This window comes from Triturus cristatus, chromosome 7 (assembly GCF_964204655.1).
Source record: "Triturus cristatus chromosome 7, aTriCri1.1, whole genome shotgun sequence".
NCBI lineage: Eukaryota > Metazoa > Chordata > Amphibia > Caudata > Salamandridae > Triturus > Triturus cristatus.
In genome coordinates this window covers 665403607-665421025 of record NC_140590.1, presented here as the reverse complement: position 1 = coordinate 665421025, position 17419 = coordinate 665403607, and the positions used below count along the sequence as shown (strand labels likewise).

Genomic DNA, 17419 nt, shown 5'->3' with positions numbered 1-17419 from the left:
GGTGAGGTCCCGAATAAGTGGAAGCAAGCATGTATTCTCCCCATTTAAAACAACTCTCAGCTCATTTGGATCTGCTGGAGAACTTGGGCCCTATCTCACTCCTACCTTACTTTTCTAAAATTGCGGAAAAGGTGGTGAACACACAATTGGTTGCGCATATTAATCGGAACAATCTACTTCATCCTACGCAGTCAGGCTTCAGAGCTATGCACTCTACGGAGTCAGCACTACTCCTTACCACAGAGACAATACGTAGGAGTGTGGATGAAGGTTAGGCTGTTGCTTTGGTCCTACTGGACCTTAGCGCAGCTTTCAATATGGTATCCCATAAACTGCTCCTACAACCCCTTAGGTCAGGTGGTCTGGAAGGATTTTCTCTAAAGTGGATGACTTCTTTCCTCCATGATCACAGTTTCCAAGTTGCACAACTCCCACATATTTCAAAAAGCATTGAACTCTAACAAGGGGTCCCACAAGGCTCAATTCTAAGCCCAACGCTTTTTAATCTTTACATTGGACCCCTGGCGGAGATTGTGGAAAGATACAATGTCACCATTGTATCTTATGCGGATGACACGCATCTTGTGGCCACTTTGTTCCATAACTCAGAAGAAGCAGCCATCCAGTTCTCCTCCTGTCGGAAGGACCTTGCTTCCTGGATGTCTAGAAATTGCCTCAAATTGAACAGTAGCAAAACGGAGAGCATGGTGGCCACAGATTCTGGGTTCCATACCCACCCTTAAGGAGGAAATCAAACATCTTGGAGTCTGGCTGGACACTTCCCTCTCCTTTAAGACACACACAAGGAGGGTCGCAGGGAAATGCTTTGGAACTCTTAAAATGTTAAGGAAAACCTTGGATATCCTCCCTAAGTCAGCCAGGAAAGTCTTCTTACAAGCCCTTGTAAGGTCTCAGCTGGACTATGGAAATGTCATTTATTTGGGAGCAACAGAAAAATGCCTCCATAGACTGCAATGAATTCGGAATGCGGCAGCTCGCTTAGTTCTCAATCTACCCAGGAAAGCCTCCTGAAAGCTCTTGAATCCCTACATTGGCTGCCTATTAACAAAATAATTATTTTCAAAGCCTTGTGCTTCTGTCATTGTAGCTTGCAGGACAGAGGCCCTAGCTATCTCCATAACCTACGTGTCCCCTATAATCCAACTCAACATCTTAGATCAACCGGAGCTTATCTGGTCTAAGTTCTCAAAGTCCAAAGAGCAAGAATGGGTGCATGCTCGTTCAGCTATTTGGCAGCCAAAAACTGGAATGCACTACCTCCTTCTCTTCATGATGAGTCATTAGAGAACCTTTTCCGAAAAAAACTGAAAACTTGGCTATTCTAGCTCTGAGGCTTGTGATCTCTTCTTCTCCTGTTATTGTGTGTTTTTCCAGTTTCTAACCTTTTTCTTAGAGAGTGGCCTTTAGCGCAGGGACACACAAATTAGTATAACCAGGCGCTTTATAAATGGTATTATTATTATTATTATTATGGGTCTCTACCTCCCGTGAACACAATGTGACCAGTGGTGAACATGTCCAGAGGTCTGGCATGGGGAGCGCGTGATCACCATGTGTGCTATGCCCTCATTGGCTATGTGTTCCTAACTCATGTGGCATCTGACTTTATGGTGTTTTGGGGAACGTGCATTTCCCCTCCAGCCATATGCGCTTTATTGGGGCAATCTCCTTTGACCCTTTGTAATCTCGCTGAGCCTATCTGTGGAATTGATCAAGAGTTTCCAGCCTGAGCGCTAGCCTGCTAGCTACGCACCCTCCCACCTGTGATCTACCAATCCGCAATCCTGTGCCTTGGTCTGAGGGCCTGCCTGACTACATATTTGCGAGGCGAGGTTGATGTAGAATTCACAACGGGAGAATCTATTAATATGGATGAGGTATCATTTTTGTCGACAAATGCATCCAATTCCATATTAACAATTCACCTTCCATAAATGGGAATTTGAAGACAACTCTATGCCCCTTGTAAACCTCATAGCCAAAGCCCTAACTGGGATACTCCTTAGGAATGCCCACCATTAAAGAGGCTCCCTGCTGCTGAATGAGTGTCTTGCTTATGTGCTTCCTGAAAACAGACAAAACACAGTCCCTTCAGCTTGGGAGCCATGAATAATTTCTTTCCTCCTAGGTATCCACAATCCCTCTTCTCTGAAGTGCTTTATCTGGGTGTGTGAGCACTGATCCCGTTTCTCCTCTTTACCCCATGAAACATTCTGGGAACAATGCTGCTAGCCCACATGCCAGCATTCGTCCCAAGCTCAGTAGGAACACTGAAGTTCAGTGAAGTCCACAACACCGGCACTTATGGCAGTGTGCCACATGGTGGAGCTATTTGTCTAGTTCAGATCAGTAAAGCAAGAATTTTATTATTATTTTAATACATGTTAAAATGACTAATGCCTTCCGCCCAAGCCATTCTCATGGCTTTGGGGGCCTAGAAGTCTGAAATAGTGTCATTGGCAGTGGTGTCAGGGGCACTTGGTGGTGCAAACTGCAGTTGCCTTCCGCTGAGAGCCCTGGCACTTAGTAGTTTAACAATTAAACACTGATTCCAGGTGGATCTTCAAGGCAAATGTGTGACCCTCCAAGTAAGTATGTGCTGTGCCATAAAATTCACACAGCCAAAGCTGGATAAGGAATTGGGGCAACCCATCTTGAGGCATAGGGAGACAGTCACTTTACCATTGTTAAGAGAAGCTGGTGATCTGTGAGTTCAATTAAACAGGGCACGGTGTTGCAGAAATATAGAACTTGCAGTCCTAAAGTTATAACCTCTGAGGAAGACAACAAATCTACATAACATAACATGATGAACATGGGACAAATATCGGTAGAGGAATGACTACAGGCATAAAGGGTTAAATACTTAGCAAGGCTCCAGATACATGGTCCTACTGGAACCTTTTTACAGAGTTTGTGTGGAAATGTTGGCAGGCCAATTAATTAGGTTATACAGTTGTTTCCATGTATTATATAAACTTACATGTGAAGATGCTGACATGACCCTGATTTCCAAATAAAGTAAATCCCTGGAACAGTGTGCTTCCTCTATGCACATAGGGCTACAGGTAGGATAGTTCTTAATGTTATTTCAAATACATTTTGGACACACCCTAGTTTATTTGTCATGTTTGCTTTCGATAAGTCAGATTGGTGCTTCCTTGGGGGATCCTGTCAAGGGTTGACACAGTGAACAACATGCAGATGTACACCCAATGGAAATAGATTTGGTCCCTGGGTCCAGATCAGTAACGTTTGGTCTAGGAAAAGTCCTCTTTCAGGGAAGTTCATTGTTCCCACCACAGATTGCCTTGTAAGAAAAAGCATGGGTGATACATGACTAGCAGATTTGGGACAGAGTTCAAGTGAAAAGAACATAAAATACACATTTATGCCCATGATACCACTTTGTCTTGCCTGAGCCAGATATTTCTATCCCAGCAATTGTGAAGGAATTTGATATGTATTATTCAGTCACCAGATTCAAGATAGATTATGAAAAATCATAAATGTTGAATATGGCACTGAAAGGTAACTTGCTAAAGAAGGGTGGAATTGCTCTTCTCCTTCAGATATGCCAATGGGAAGATAAAAAATCTGGGGGGTTAACATTACAATGTTATTGTATGTAATGTGCACAGCTATGCTGCCAGTATTGATTGTTAAGACTAAACAGGATCTGGTGCACTTGGAACCACCCTAATTACATGGATGAGCAATGAAAAGAGTTAATATGCTCCCAAAATGGTAATACCTATTTTGCACTCTGCCTTTGTCTATTCAACGAGAATGGTTTTAATAGACTTAACATCTGTGTTGTAATTTCATCTGGAACAGGACTATGGCAAGACTCTTTTAAGAGTATGCTTATGGCTAGAATGAAAGTGGGTGGGGTTAGTTGAGCCCAACAATTTTTAAAGAATATTGCATTCTTGTGCTGCTAAATCTGAGCCATTTTTAAAGAATATTGCATTCTTGTGCTGCTTTATCTGAGCCATGTTAGCATACAGATAAGAATTGTCACGTGAGATAAGTTGCTAGGATCCTGATAAAAGTTTAAAAAATGAACAGAAAGAAATAGAAAAAAGAAGAAAGAAATGTGTGGGGAATGAAAAAAGCATTATAAGGGAGATGATATTTAAGGTAGAGGAGTGAGAGGAGGTGTAGGTAGTAAAAGGTAACCAATAAAAGTCAGATTTAATTTTCTGATGTACTGTTAATAATGAAACAGTAGAAATTCAATGTTCCCCCTAAAGAAATTTCCACCATGCTGATATAAAAACGTAGAAGTATCTTTCCAACAGGAGAGTATACTTTAAAAGGAACTGCAATAAGAAGATCAACTAACCTAGGTTTAGGGAAAAGGTGAGCAAAATCAGGCGACATAGTACCAAACAAAACATTTTTAATTGATAAGAGAATAATACATTTTAAAAAATTCAAACATTTTAACCAAACTGTTTTCTAAAACTTAAATACATTTGAACAATAGTAAAGCAAATGAGTAAAGGTACCTGTAAAAGTAGAACAGGACCAGCATAATGAAAAAGAAGCTGGAGCAAACTTAGAAATGCATTCAGGAGTAACAACAGCTCTATTATATACAAAAAATAGATAAAGATTGGGTGATACATGAAGATATATATTAATAGGGTATGAGATAGAAAGGTCAGCTTCCCAATCACGGACTTGTGGAGCACAGCTACTCATCCGTGAGGGTCTCAATAGATAGTAATTCAATAGAAGTTATTATCTCCCAATGCTATAAGCATTATAGCAGTGGGAGCTACAATGGGGGCGTATAGCATTAGGAGATAATAACTTGTTCTGTAAAAAAGAAGCTTTAGGTATAGAGTCATGAGGAATATTGTGTAATAGTGTCAGAGGAGTGTATAATGTAATTTCAGAAGGAAAGATGTTGGATGAGAGAAAGGATTGAAGAGCAGAGGATAGTAAATTTTATTCTTGTAAATAAAGAGCTTGGTAGATTAATTGTGTTTGTTAGAGAGAAAAATAAATAACAGAGTTGTGTTGAATAAGTTGATGAACAAGCATAACACATTTCTCCTTGAGAAATGTTAAAAATAGCATAATTTTCGTCAACATGTAATACATTGGTTGTACCAAATAGAAGAAGCAAGAAAACATTGGTAAGAATCAAAGCTGGTAGTAAATATTGTGTAGGAGATGAGGAGAGTATATTAGAATAGGGTTTGTAGAGATAAAGGTACAATTGGTCATAAAAATTACAACAGTAAATGTGAAGTTGTTCAATAAAGAGCATTCAAATGCAATCCATCATAGTAGGGGAGAATCTTAAAAGTTATTAGTTAGAACATAAAATTGTAGAAATTAAAACGGCTGAGTGATGCAATTTAAAATCAGGAAAACATTCACCACCTTCATTCTTCGGCCGTTTAAATTTAGATAAGGTAACATTGTTCCAAAGAAATTTAGTTCAAATGGAATTCATTTGAGAAAACTAGTTAAGATGAATTTTAAATGGAAGCATATATTACGTATAAACGATATGTGGGACAATCATCATCCTAATGGTGTCTAGCCTGCCCTACCACAATCATTTTTGAATTTTAAGTTTAAAGGTAGTACAAGTGCAGTTAAGTGTATTTGGAATAGTAGAGGAAAACCAAATGTCCAGATTCTTGATTTTGAAAGGGCAGTAGGTGAAATTAGTGTCAGCATACATATATTGAAAACAAGAGGAATTTAGTGTTAGAGTTACTGTTTTAGAGAAATTAAATTTATAACCGAAAACATTAGTGTATAATTTGATTTCTTGAAAAAAAGGACTTAAAGAGGAAATAGGGTCAGACATATATGTTAAAATATCATCAACAGAAGCCGATAATTTGGTTTCAAGGGCGTTATGTTTAAAGCCTGATATAAGTGTGTTGCAATGGATACGTTCAAGAAAAGGTTGTAGACAAAGAATAGAAAGTAAGGGGATAGAGGACATTCTTGCCTAGTACCTCTATATAAACAAGGGGAAAAACGTCAGTTGACAAAAATAAAGGCACTAGGGTCAGAATATAATAATTTTATAAATGAAATAAATTTAGGACCAAAACCAAACCAGTGGAAATTAATAAACATAAATTGGCAAATAATACAAGGGAGGAAGGATATTTTTTACCAAATACGAGAATGTTAGAGAACATTCTAGCAATGCTTGCAGCGAATCTACTTTTGACAAAACCAGATTGGTCAGATTTACCAGATTGGTCAGATTTACCACCGGGATAACCATGTTTTCAAGATGAGATGCTAAAATGCTTGCAAATATTTTACAGTCATAGTTAATTAATGAAATAGGGCGGTAATTTTTACAAAAGGCATGATCTTTATCTTTATCAGGTTTGGGCATAATAACAATCAATGCTTCTAGAAAAGATCCAGTGGCCTTAGAGTCTAGAATAAAGAGGTGTTAATGTTCTACTAATTTTGGAGCAAAGACAGAAGAAAAAGAAGTTAAGAATTCAATAGAAATAAAAACCTTGCAGCCAGGACCATTAGCTTGTTTTAGGGATTTGATAGCATCTAGAATCTCCTGTAAAGTTATGTCCGCTTCTAATTATTTAAATTTATCAGGAAGGGAAGAAGGTTTTGGAATATTGTTAAAAAAAGAATGTGTGTCGTGTTCGAGAGCGTGGCTGTCGTCTGAATTTAATGATTGGGAATATTTTTGAAAGGTTTTGGAAATATCAATGTCAGAGGATGCAACTTTGTTATTGAGTTCATTCCATATAGGTCCAATATTTTTACGTTCAGATTTAAATTTTAAATAGTTAGCCAACATTTTGCCCGCTTTATTTTGACCTCCATGATTTTTTGTTTTCATTTTAATGAGGATGTTACGGGCATCAATGATCAATGGTGGCAAGTGTAATTAGGGTATATTTTGGTTTGAATAATTTATGCAATACTGAAGAAGATTTAGAGGTGAAATGTGGTCTAATGTTTTGATTTGTTGTAATAAGGCAAGGTATTGGCCATTTGTTAATGTTTTGCTTTTTGCAGAATAGACATTTGCAAAGGCATGAAAGGAGGCCGTGAAAGCATCCCAAATATTAGGAATGGATGTTTCAAGGGGCTGATTACATTTAAAGAATTCATTGAAAAAGGCAGTTGCTTTTGTGATAAAATTATTATCAAATAAAAGATAGAAATTAAATTTCCAACAACCAGTTTTAAGATTGGTAGGAGATAAATCAAAAGAGGATAAAACAGGAGCATGGTCTGAAATAAAAATGGAACCAACCTCTGAGGTTAAAATTGAGGAAAGTAAGGGTTCAGTAACCAAAATATAATCAATTCTGGACCTGATAGTATGCACATTAGAAAAAAACATAAATTCGCAAGTGTCAGGATAAATTGTTTTCCAGGCATCAAATAATGGACAAGTGGTGGTGGCATATTGAAATGCCTTATGGGTCTTATGGGGATTAAATTTACATTTAGATTGCCAATCAGTAAACGGGTCTAACCACCGATTAAAATTTCCTGCAACAATAATGTTAGGAGTATCAATAGAGGCCAGTTTCATTTTGATGTTGTTCCAGAAATCAGGGTCATGTTTAACAGGGCCATAAATATTAAATAAATAAATCTGTTTGTTATGGAGTACAACCATAATCAATACTCATCGTCGATTAGTTTTACATTGAGTTGATACAATCTGAGCGTGTAACAATTTATGGAAAAGGATAGCAATACCACCTTTATGGTTACTATCTGGAGAATAAACATATTGGCCAACCCAATGACGTTTTAATTTAAGTGATCCAATGTCATTAGAATGAGTTTCTTGGAAAAATATAACCTGTGGATTAGATTTAGACAATTGAGAAAGTACCTTTTGCCAGGATGTCCCAGACCACAAACTTTCCACGAGACAACGTTAAACATATTGGGAATTGGCAGAAGGGTAACAGGAGCATGGGTGGCAAGCTACAGGAACATAAGAGGAAACAAAAAGACACCATTAATGAATTACAACAAAACAACATATATCCAGTCTAGACATGGTAGCCATATAAGACAAAAAAGCACTCACCACAAAACTGGAAAACGAGTAGAAGAATAAAGAGAAAAGAAGAGTGAGAAATAATAGGATGAAGAGACAGATCAAAGAAAGAAATCCAGATCTGAGACGAAAACAGAAGAAAATGAGCATGATATGGGATAGAGAGAAAATCTGTGTAGAATAAAACAGTAGAGTATAGAAGAAACAGCCAAAACAAGTAATTTATAGAGAGAAAAAGTAAATGAAAGATACACATGAAAATAGAGAATTATTTAAGAACGCTCAACATTGATATCCATGGAATGAGCGGAAATATTTTGGAGAAAGAATTTTAACTTGACGGGTCATCAAAAGAACGTGTAGTGCCTTTGAGTGTAATTTTACACAAACAAGGATGTAGGATGCCACAGCAAATGCTCAATTGACTCATGTGTGGATGACGAGCAAGACATTCTTTTAGGATGGCTTTTGTAGCATTAGAAAGGTCTTGAGATATGCAGATGTTGTGACCAGACCAGGTGGGGGTGATGTTTTTCTTTGGCGGCCCTTAAAACACGTATCAGATCAGTAAATTTAAAAAATAACATAATAATGCCTCGTGGTCTTGTAGACTGGAGTTGAGAACGACCAAGACAGTCAGCTCTTTGAAGATATAAAGGCGTACCGTTCTGGAGACCCAGCAACTGAGGTAGAAATTTCTTCAAGTAAAGATGATCAGGACCCCCTAAGTTTTCTTGCAGCCCATATAAATCAAGACTATTGTGCCAGATTCTGTTTTCAAGGTCTTCTGTATGTAGTTTGAGTTTTTTAATTTTCTACTCTAACAATGGAATCCGAGGGCAACATCTTGGAGGTCACTTATACGCTGTTTCATGCCAAACATCTTACTTTCCATGGCTGTCCATCGATCCTCAATTTCTTGACATTTTTTATTGGTGGAATTCATGAAAGGTTTCAGACCTCTCACCTCATTCAATATAGTGTCTGAAATATGATTATGAGAAGAGAGAATAGGTGATGGAGGTTCATATTTTTGCTCTTTTGGGTTTTGCGCCAGATGAGCAGGTTTCTAAGTACTTAGAAGGCCGCTGCCATTTAAGAGTAATGTAGAGGATGATGAAAGATCTTCTTGGAGTGTTCTGAGTTTGCCCATGCTGCAGACTGTTAGAATGGCGAAGTGTACAGAAGGGCAACCTGGAGTATAGGGTTTCCAAGACGTAAGTATATAGTGAGAAACCAAAATTCAGTTCAGAAGCAGTTATCACAGTAATAAATAAGGCGCATAAACTGAATACAATCCAATTGTACAAGTACAAAAACTGATGCAATAGATGAGGCAGCCACAGAAGGTACAGAGAGAAGTGCAGTCCAAATTACTCCATATTTATTTGTAGAATGAGTAAAATATTATTTATAAGTAATAAGATCAAAGTAGCATGTTTATAAAAATAATAATATGTTTTAAGAGGGAGCCACAAGGAATGAGCAGCACGCAAACAAAATGGCAGCAGCTAATGAAAACATTCAGTCAGAGCAGTGCAGAGGCATTATATATATATATAATATAAAAAAACAGTAGCCCATACGAATTAAAAGAAAAACAGCACATTCCAGCATGAAGTGGATAACCTACTGGCAGCAGAAGCAAGTAGATGTAGACTCAGAAGACAGTCAGTAGCAGATGAGGCGAGCGGTACGCTAACTAAAGTGGCAGCCGCTCGGGTCTGTCAGGAAATAACAGCCCCAGGAGCAAAATACCACTGTAATAGATCTGGAAGACAGCTCAAAATGTTGCGGAAGTAAATTGGTTCCACCAGCATGGTGCTAGCATAATGGTGCACCCTGGAAATGGCTGCAAGAGCAGAAATTAGCTCTATGCTGGAACGGAGCCCAGTCGTCTGCCACCATCTCATCTGGTGCAGAATCCCCCTCCCCCAGGGCATTGAGGATAAATGCACAAATTGTGACAATCCTCTCTGGTTCTGACTGTTTAATGGCCTAAAGTTAATTTTTTTTACCTTTTGTTGGAAAATCAACAAAAGTTGTTGGAAAAAGTACAAGTCAGTTGACCAGGACCTAAGCAGCTTCTGATGCAGACCAGTGATTGTGCTATTGTGTATTTGCTGTTATTTCATAACAAGTCAATAGTTATGTCATATCAGAATCAATTAATCCTCTACAGCTGATTGATGATAGAGTAAGGTCAGGGAACGTTTTTTGCTTTCACTGTCAAAAGCTTTACCTTCAGATGTTGAGACTTTGCTGAAGGGTGAACATTTCTAAAAAAGCAAGATAGGAAGTTATAGCTGAGCACTGCTCCAAGTGGCCCAAAACATATTTTTTGCAACCGTGAAGTAGTCTTGAACTACAAGTACAAACGCTCCTGGTGTTACAAACATAGAATATGTAACTGGAGAGGTTGTGTTTTTTTAGTCGCTTTGGAACCTTATTCCAGTCCTTAAGACATCTTAACTTTTAAGAAAATTCTGTTTTGGTGTTCCTAAATTCTCCAAGCTTTTAAGAAAGTCTTCTTGGACACCAGACAATGGCCTCAAATTGGTAAAAGTCTATAGGCGATTTCTAGTAAGGTCCACAACAAACTGTTGTACTACAACTGTTTCCTGAGTTCCCTTTGCAGCAGCTCCGACTCTGTCAGTATGCACGGCCTTCTCCACTTCCTAGACACAATTGAAGAGTATCACATGGGCGGGCTCGAGAAATTGATATATGCCACTGGTCTGCTAACTCTTTTCCAGGAGGATGCAACTTCCTCTGTCTCCAGGATATTTTAGACTCTTTCGCTAACAGGCAATAAATAACACACAAGCAGACTCCCCGCAACAGTCCCTAGGCCCCTCTGTCCCTGTGCGGCAGCAAGAGGATATCTTCCTGTGCCCTGGGGTATTAAAATTAAAACTCAAAGCAATTTCATCCAGATATCTCTATCAGACAGGTTGATTGTGTACAGCAAACAACAGACAATGTCGTTCTCTTCTGTTCTTGCCAGCTCTCTAGATTAGAGACTGCTTGTGGCACTTTCTAATAGCGACAACTCCTATTCAAATCTAACTAAAGTTCTTGCGATGTCCCCACCTACCTTCAACCACAGTTTAATACCGTTTGTATTTCAAAAAGTTGCTTACGTTAAAATGTATGCCATAGTCATTTGTGCAACATCAAACAAAGAAGGCAGGCGTATGAATTCCCCAAACTGTCTTTACAAAGCCCAAGACCAGCATGATCCTGCATCCAACGGATCAAATAAAATCTTCACGCCCCACTTCATGATGGGATGAACTCTGCTATGCCTGGAAAGTACATTCTTTACAAAAAGAGTGAATGTCTTAGCTGCTACTGACACTGTGAAGAGGACTATGCATGGGGCAGTCCACTTCCTGAAGTCTACTGTATTACATGCCTTTGAAGATGGGTTGTTGGCAGCTGTACTCCTGAAATAATGCAGAGTTCTCCCAAGCAAAAGGGATAATGCTTAAAGTTGATGAAGGCATCTTGACAAACTAGAAAATTATACAAGGGATATATACATTCAGCATCCAGTATTAATATTCATTTTGTCTTGTTTATTTACTTCTATGCTGCAAAAATGTGTGAAATTGAAAAATGTGGTTAAACCAAAAAATTTTACATTTTACTATGGCAGTTTGTGTGCAACGGATGAGCTGTGAGGCACATGTTATCTTTTTAAATGTAAGAGGAAAAATCATATTTTCCAATTCACATGTCAGCACTCAGGAGTTCTACAAAATAGTTTGTGTACATTTGAAGTTGACTTGCGAAAAAATAAGAAGCCTAGCATTTTAATTGCAAAAATTGCTTTCCTTTTCTTTTGTACACAGACCTACAGATCCACGTATGTAGCGTAGCCATGTTATATTTTTCTCCACATGCAAGCTGGGAAAAAGCTCCTGCAAGCTTGCATACAAGTTTCCACCCTTGTGTAGCTGCATCAAATTTGTGTGTGCACTACAGTTAATCTAGGAAGCAGTTCATTTACTCATAATATTGGTTTCACTTTTAGGCCCCAGCACATGCATCTGATAGCTTATTGGTTGGGCTCAGCTGCATAAGGGCAAGATATCAGATGTCCAGAAATCAAACATATTTGAGGGACCTTCCATGAGCCCTTTAAGCAGTATAACTTCAAAGTACTGGCACAATGCTCCAACTGTTTTTTTAGTTTTGGTACCATTGAGGTGACATGAGGGACATCCCAATGACCTGAATGTTCACTGCTGGAGTTAAGGGGTAATCAGGAGGTCATGAGTGAGAATCCAAGCAAGGTTAACTCAACCTTCCACCTCCTCCCAAAGTTTGGTAAATTGAGTACTATGACTGGGCAATTGTTACATGTGATATTTACATTGATTAAAACTGCAGAAGAGCGATATAGACCACAATCAAAATGAGTTATCATTATATATTGTTTGGTTTACTGATAATGTTACAGTTTGGAGTAGTTTATTTTGGGCAAGTGAACAAATTGATTCCAAGCCTTGAAGCTCCAGTCATGGGAAGAACATTATAATAACATTTAATTAAAAAAAGAAATGAACAAAATCTTCTGATTCTTATTTTGTAGTTTTCTTCCAAACAGGATTGCACCAAAGAATGACAAGGTGTGCTCCAACACTGATGAGCCAGAGGGAGAGGAGGACAGTATTGAAGATGAAAGGAGTCGTGTCAAGGAGATACTTGCAGGCCAAAGAACTAATGAGGTAGGGTCTAAAAAACAGAAGAGTTAATAGGGGATGGAAACATCACTCACTTGCAGCAAAAACAGTTTACTTGTTTTTTCTCTTCAGTTGTTTTAGAGTGGTATGGTAGTGATCCAGCGGTTCAACAACAATAGAAACTCCACTACCATATACTCACCTGGGCCCATAAACTCACAATGCGTAAAACTGCTGGGGTCAAGTTTATAAATTTCTAAAGTGTTCAAGATTAGTTATTTAAACTCCTAACTAACCTTTCACTGATCAAAAAGTTCTTTCCTCTGGTCAATGGACCATTAGTTGAACTAGTTGATGGTGAAAATGACATAAGCTAGCTATATTTTTATTTAATTGTAAATAACCACAGACTCAGGAAAGTTTTAAATCTTTATCTAAATCAAATGCATGTGAATCATCTCAAATACACAGTGCAGTCACCACCATTCTTAGGAGAGAAAAATTCAATTAAGTCATCAAACAAATACTTTGGACTCATGCAATGATCAGTTGCCTAGAAAGGGAGAGGACAGAAAGAAAAGAACATCTGAAACCAATGTGAAAATATATTTACCAAGAACGGTGTGAAAACCAACCCCCTGGCCAAAGGGCTGGTAAGGGTCCCCCAGGATAGACTAAGCGACAAAGGCTTCAGGACAGGAATCAGGACCGGATAGATGACCTCTCTAAATACCGATGATTGCATCGCACCCTTCTCTGACACACTCTTCCTCCTCGAGATTGTTCTGCGATCTTCTGTCTAACCCAATTAAATTAGGATAGAAGGTTCTGCATTTGGTTTCTTCATAAGCATCTCACAGCATATCTCCCAGCAACATCACCTCCCGCAGCAACAGCATCTCAATTATACCTTTTGTTCTTCATGTTCCACCCATTAATGTTTCAATATCGTAAAAATACTAAATCTGATTGGTCAGGCGAGGGGAGAAGATCATCACACCATGCTTCATGTTATTAAATCCAGTTAATCCATTGTTCACAAACCCTTCTCCTTAATTTTTATTCATAAGTTTATTTCCCACCCGCATTCACATTTCATCTGCAACATTTGTTAAAAATCTAACATGTAGGTCCATTCGTTGAACTTTTCACTGTCCGTTCTCAGGCTGGGACACTTCGCGACCTTGTCCTTCTTTCAACCTCTGTGTCATCATTCCGGGTTAACTTCCAGTGCCCATGCACCGTTCTCACATGACTCAGCTTACTTCAGTTATACACGAGAGGCCCAAATATGCACTAGTGATAAAGTCAGAAAGACAGATGTTACTTTAAAAAATAAATGGTTTCACTGTATACCACCCATCTCTACTCTATTTCCCTTTACTTATTAATACTTTCCCCACATTAGCATTAGTAGACTAGCGTGTTTTTCTTTCAAGCAACCAGATGCCATGCACACAAGTCTTCAATACTCCATTTTAGTGCCTTCTGCTCATGCGCAAGAATTTCCCACCAAGCATTAGCTCGTCATACTGCGTAGATGCAGTTGACGCATGCTCATTAAAGATTTCCCCGTTTAAAGTAGTTTAGTTCTTTGTTCATGTTATTATCATTAGCAAACACATAATCAAGCTTCACTAACCCGCATATTCGTGGTGCGCATTAGTTTTACACAAAACAATTTTAGTAACTTGTTAGTAGGTTAAAGGAGCGGATTGCTTCTGAGCAAGTCTCTTTTCTACGAGTCCTTGCTCCATCAATCCCTTCTCTGATGGCATTGTTGAGCCATCACAAAAATACCCATCCCAAACAGATGCCAACTTTAGCACATCTCAGCTTCTTTTCCCATTCTCTGATCTTTGTTTCTTCTCCTTTCAAATCTTTCGTCTTTTTATATATCTTTCCTTTCATTTTTTCTAGCTGAATTTCCTCATACTCCCTCTTTTGTTTTCTTCTTTTTCCATTCACTTCATATTTTCCTTTTCCGTTGTTTCTGCAATATTTGCACCAATACATTATTGCTAAAACTATTATTGTTATACCAGTTATTGGAAGAATTATTTGACCTAAAATACTTTTCCCTAAATCAGAAAACCAAGTCCCTATTGAAGAAATACTTTTTGTTAGTCTTTCCCATACACTATCAACCTCCAGTGGTTTCAAATCTTCTTGAAGTTTTGTAATATTCTTTATATACCCTCTAATTTCCTTACCTCTGTCAGGAATGTATGTGCAACAATGTTGCACTTGCAACATTTTACAGACTCCGCCCTCTTTGCCAATAATTATCAAGCGCAAGTCGATTTTGTAAAACCATAGACCTAATTGCAACCATTTCTGTATTTATCTTCAAGAAACCCCCAGCAGTATCACTTGCGAGACGATCGACTACTGTTGACAATTTATAAATTCTATGTGTATTCAGAATGACTCCCACTGAAAGTATCAATGCACCAAATATATCACCTATTTCTGAAAAACTAGCTCTCTTTCTTTGTGTTAGTCCATTAGTGTTTTCATTGCTTCCAGTGATTCTTTTTACATGGTAAATTCTCAGAAATACTATCCCAAAATAGCAGCTTCCATAACACCGTGCAGGCAATTTATAGTAAGCATTATTCCCATACGCGTAGTAAACCCCAGGAAATACTGGATCAGTTCCCACTTTTAGTCCCCAACCTCCCAAAATTGGGACGTTTCGTTCACATTCACTGGAACCAATAAATTCGTTTTTATAATCTGTCTTTAACCTATGGAGGCACGTTTTCCCTTTCTTCACAAAGTCCAGGGACATCGCAGCATGAGCCTTGCCAGTTGCATAAATTCCCTCTTTCCCAGCCCATGCCGATATATAGGTTTTCTGTTCAATAGCTTTCTTTTGGAAATCCTGTCTCCTTTCTTCAACTAAATTCAAAAATACTTTCTCTTCTTCAGGTAATATACATGTTAAATTATTCTTGTGTGCCTTGACTATATCTATTGACTTCATTCTTAAGAAACATTCAGCCATGAACTGTGCATCTTGACTACTAAGTACTGAATTCATATTCTTTCAAAAAGGAAGCTCCGGAAATACTACATCTAGGTTTGAGTAATAATACTGAAGTTTTCCTGTTGCATAAAACAGATTTGCTAGAACACTACATGATATGCCAAATGTTAAAGGTAAGTGGTGATATGTAACTACTTCGCTGACGCTGGTAATTTCATACCGACATAACAATCACTAATCTCCATTGTATCTACGTATTGGAATAACAACTTTGTGAAAACATTTAAAGACTTGTCATTATCTGATATTATGTGATGAAAATCTGTCTCATTTGCTGCTTCTAATTCTACTCTATCTCCTTTCATGGTAGCTGTCTTCTCATTAGTAACTGCATCATTCTTCTTATTTGCTTTCATCAAATAAGGCACTGCCACTGTTAGAAATAACCATACTGAAATTACTAATAAAATACTACATATGCAAGCTCTACAACATCTTCGTGTAAAACTTTGTTTCGGTTGCTCAGCGACTCTATTTCTCGCCATTTTAATCTGAGAGGATATTTTCTCCTCTTTCTTTCTTCACTTGAAATTCAAGTTCTTGTTTTTAGGTGGTCTCAATTTTCTTTCATCAATATGTGCAGCATCTACTTCTGATTCCTCACTTAAATCTAAATTTTCAAATTCTTCTAGTATTACATAGGTCCACTCAGGGGCCTTGTATTTGTTGTTCAAAATTCTCAGTCTTGGGCTTCTTCGTATGTTTCTCTCAATTGATTGTTTAGACTGAGTTTGACTAGTAACCTCATTCACTTGCACTGGTCTTTCATTTGTTTTCCTCAGGTAGTATCTCAGTCTTTTCACTCCACCTGACGAGTTATCACCTTTTCTAACCCTTTTAACTTGAGCTGCACTTTCACCTTCTTCGTCTCGTTCTAGAGTTCTTTTATTTTTAGTATGTCTAGGCACAATCTGCTCTTGTTCTGTGTCACTCTCTACCTGTTCCTGTTCAGGTCTTATTACTGTTGTCTCATGCACCTGAACCTGTTCTTCTTCTTCTATCTGGTCCTGTTCAGGTCTTAATTTTAAATTTATCTCCTTCTTCTGCCCGAACTTGTTCTTCTCCTCCTAACTGGTCCTGTTCAGGTCTTACTACAATTTGCTCTTCTGCTGCCAGAACGTGTTCTTCTTTTCCTGTCTGTCCCTGCTCAGGTCTTTGAATAAGTCTGTTTGTCTTTGCCTGAGTATCTTCTTCTTTCTCTATCTGGTACTGCTCAGGGTCTCGATTAGTTTTGTTCACTTCTTCCTGAGCGTGTTCTTCTCCACCTATCTGATCCTCTCTACTTTCCTGTCTCTCTAATCTGGTTCTTCTTGTCTGAATAACAACTTCAGGTATGTCAATCACTGGTGTCTAACCCTCCTGACTTGTGCTTGGTTGTTCCTCGTCTCTCACTTCAGAATCCGGTACTCTAGATTCTTCGACTTCACAACCTTCAGCTGTTTCAACTGGTTCAATCAGTTGCTGCTCTTCAGCAGGGTCTGGAACTCTTTTAGTATGACTGACATGTATCCAGTTGGGTAAACCTGCACACTTCACTGCTGTAGTAGTGACCAATATGACTTGACGTGGTTTATCCCACCTGGGTTCTAGGCATGACTTTATGGCGTGTTT

General features: G+C 38.3%; 1 protein-coding gene across 2 annotated transcripts in view; it reads left to right on the top strand.

Annotated features, from left to right (window-relative positions):
- Window positions 1–17419, top strand: part of LOC146810319 (ATP-binding cassette sub-family A member 9-like) — a 1478308-nt gene that overhangs the window by 1288935 nt on the left and 171954 nt on the right. For both annotated transcript variants that reach the window (XM_085617315.1, XM_085617314.1), the window contains one exon: window positions 12681–12801. In XM_085617315.1, the coding sequence (XP_085473441.1) occupies window positions 12681–12801 (121 nt within the window). The remainder of the gene's footprint in view (window positions 1–12680; window positions 12802–17419) is intronic.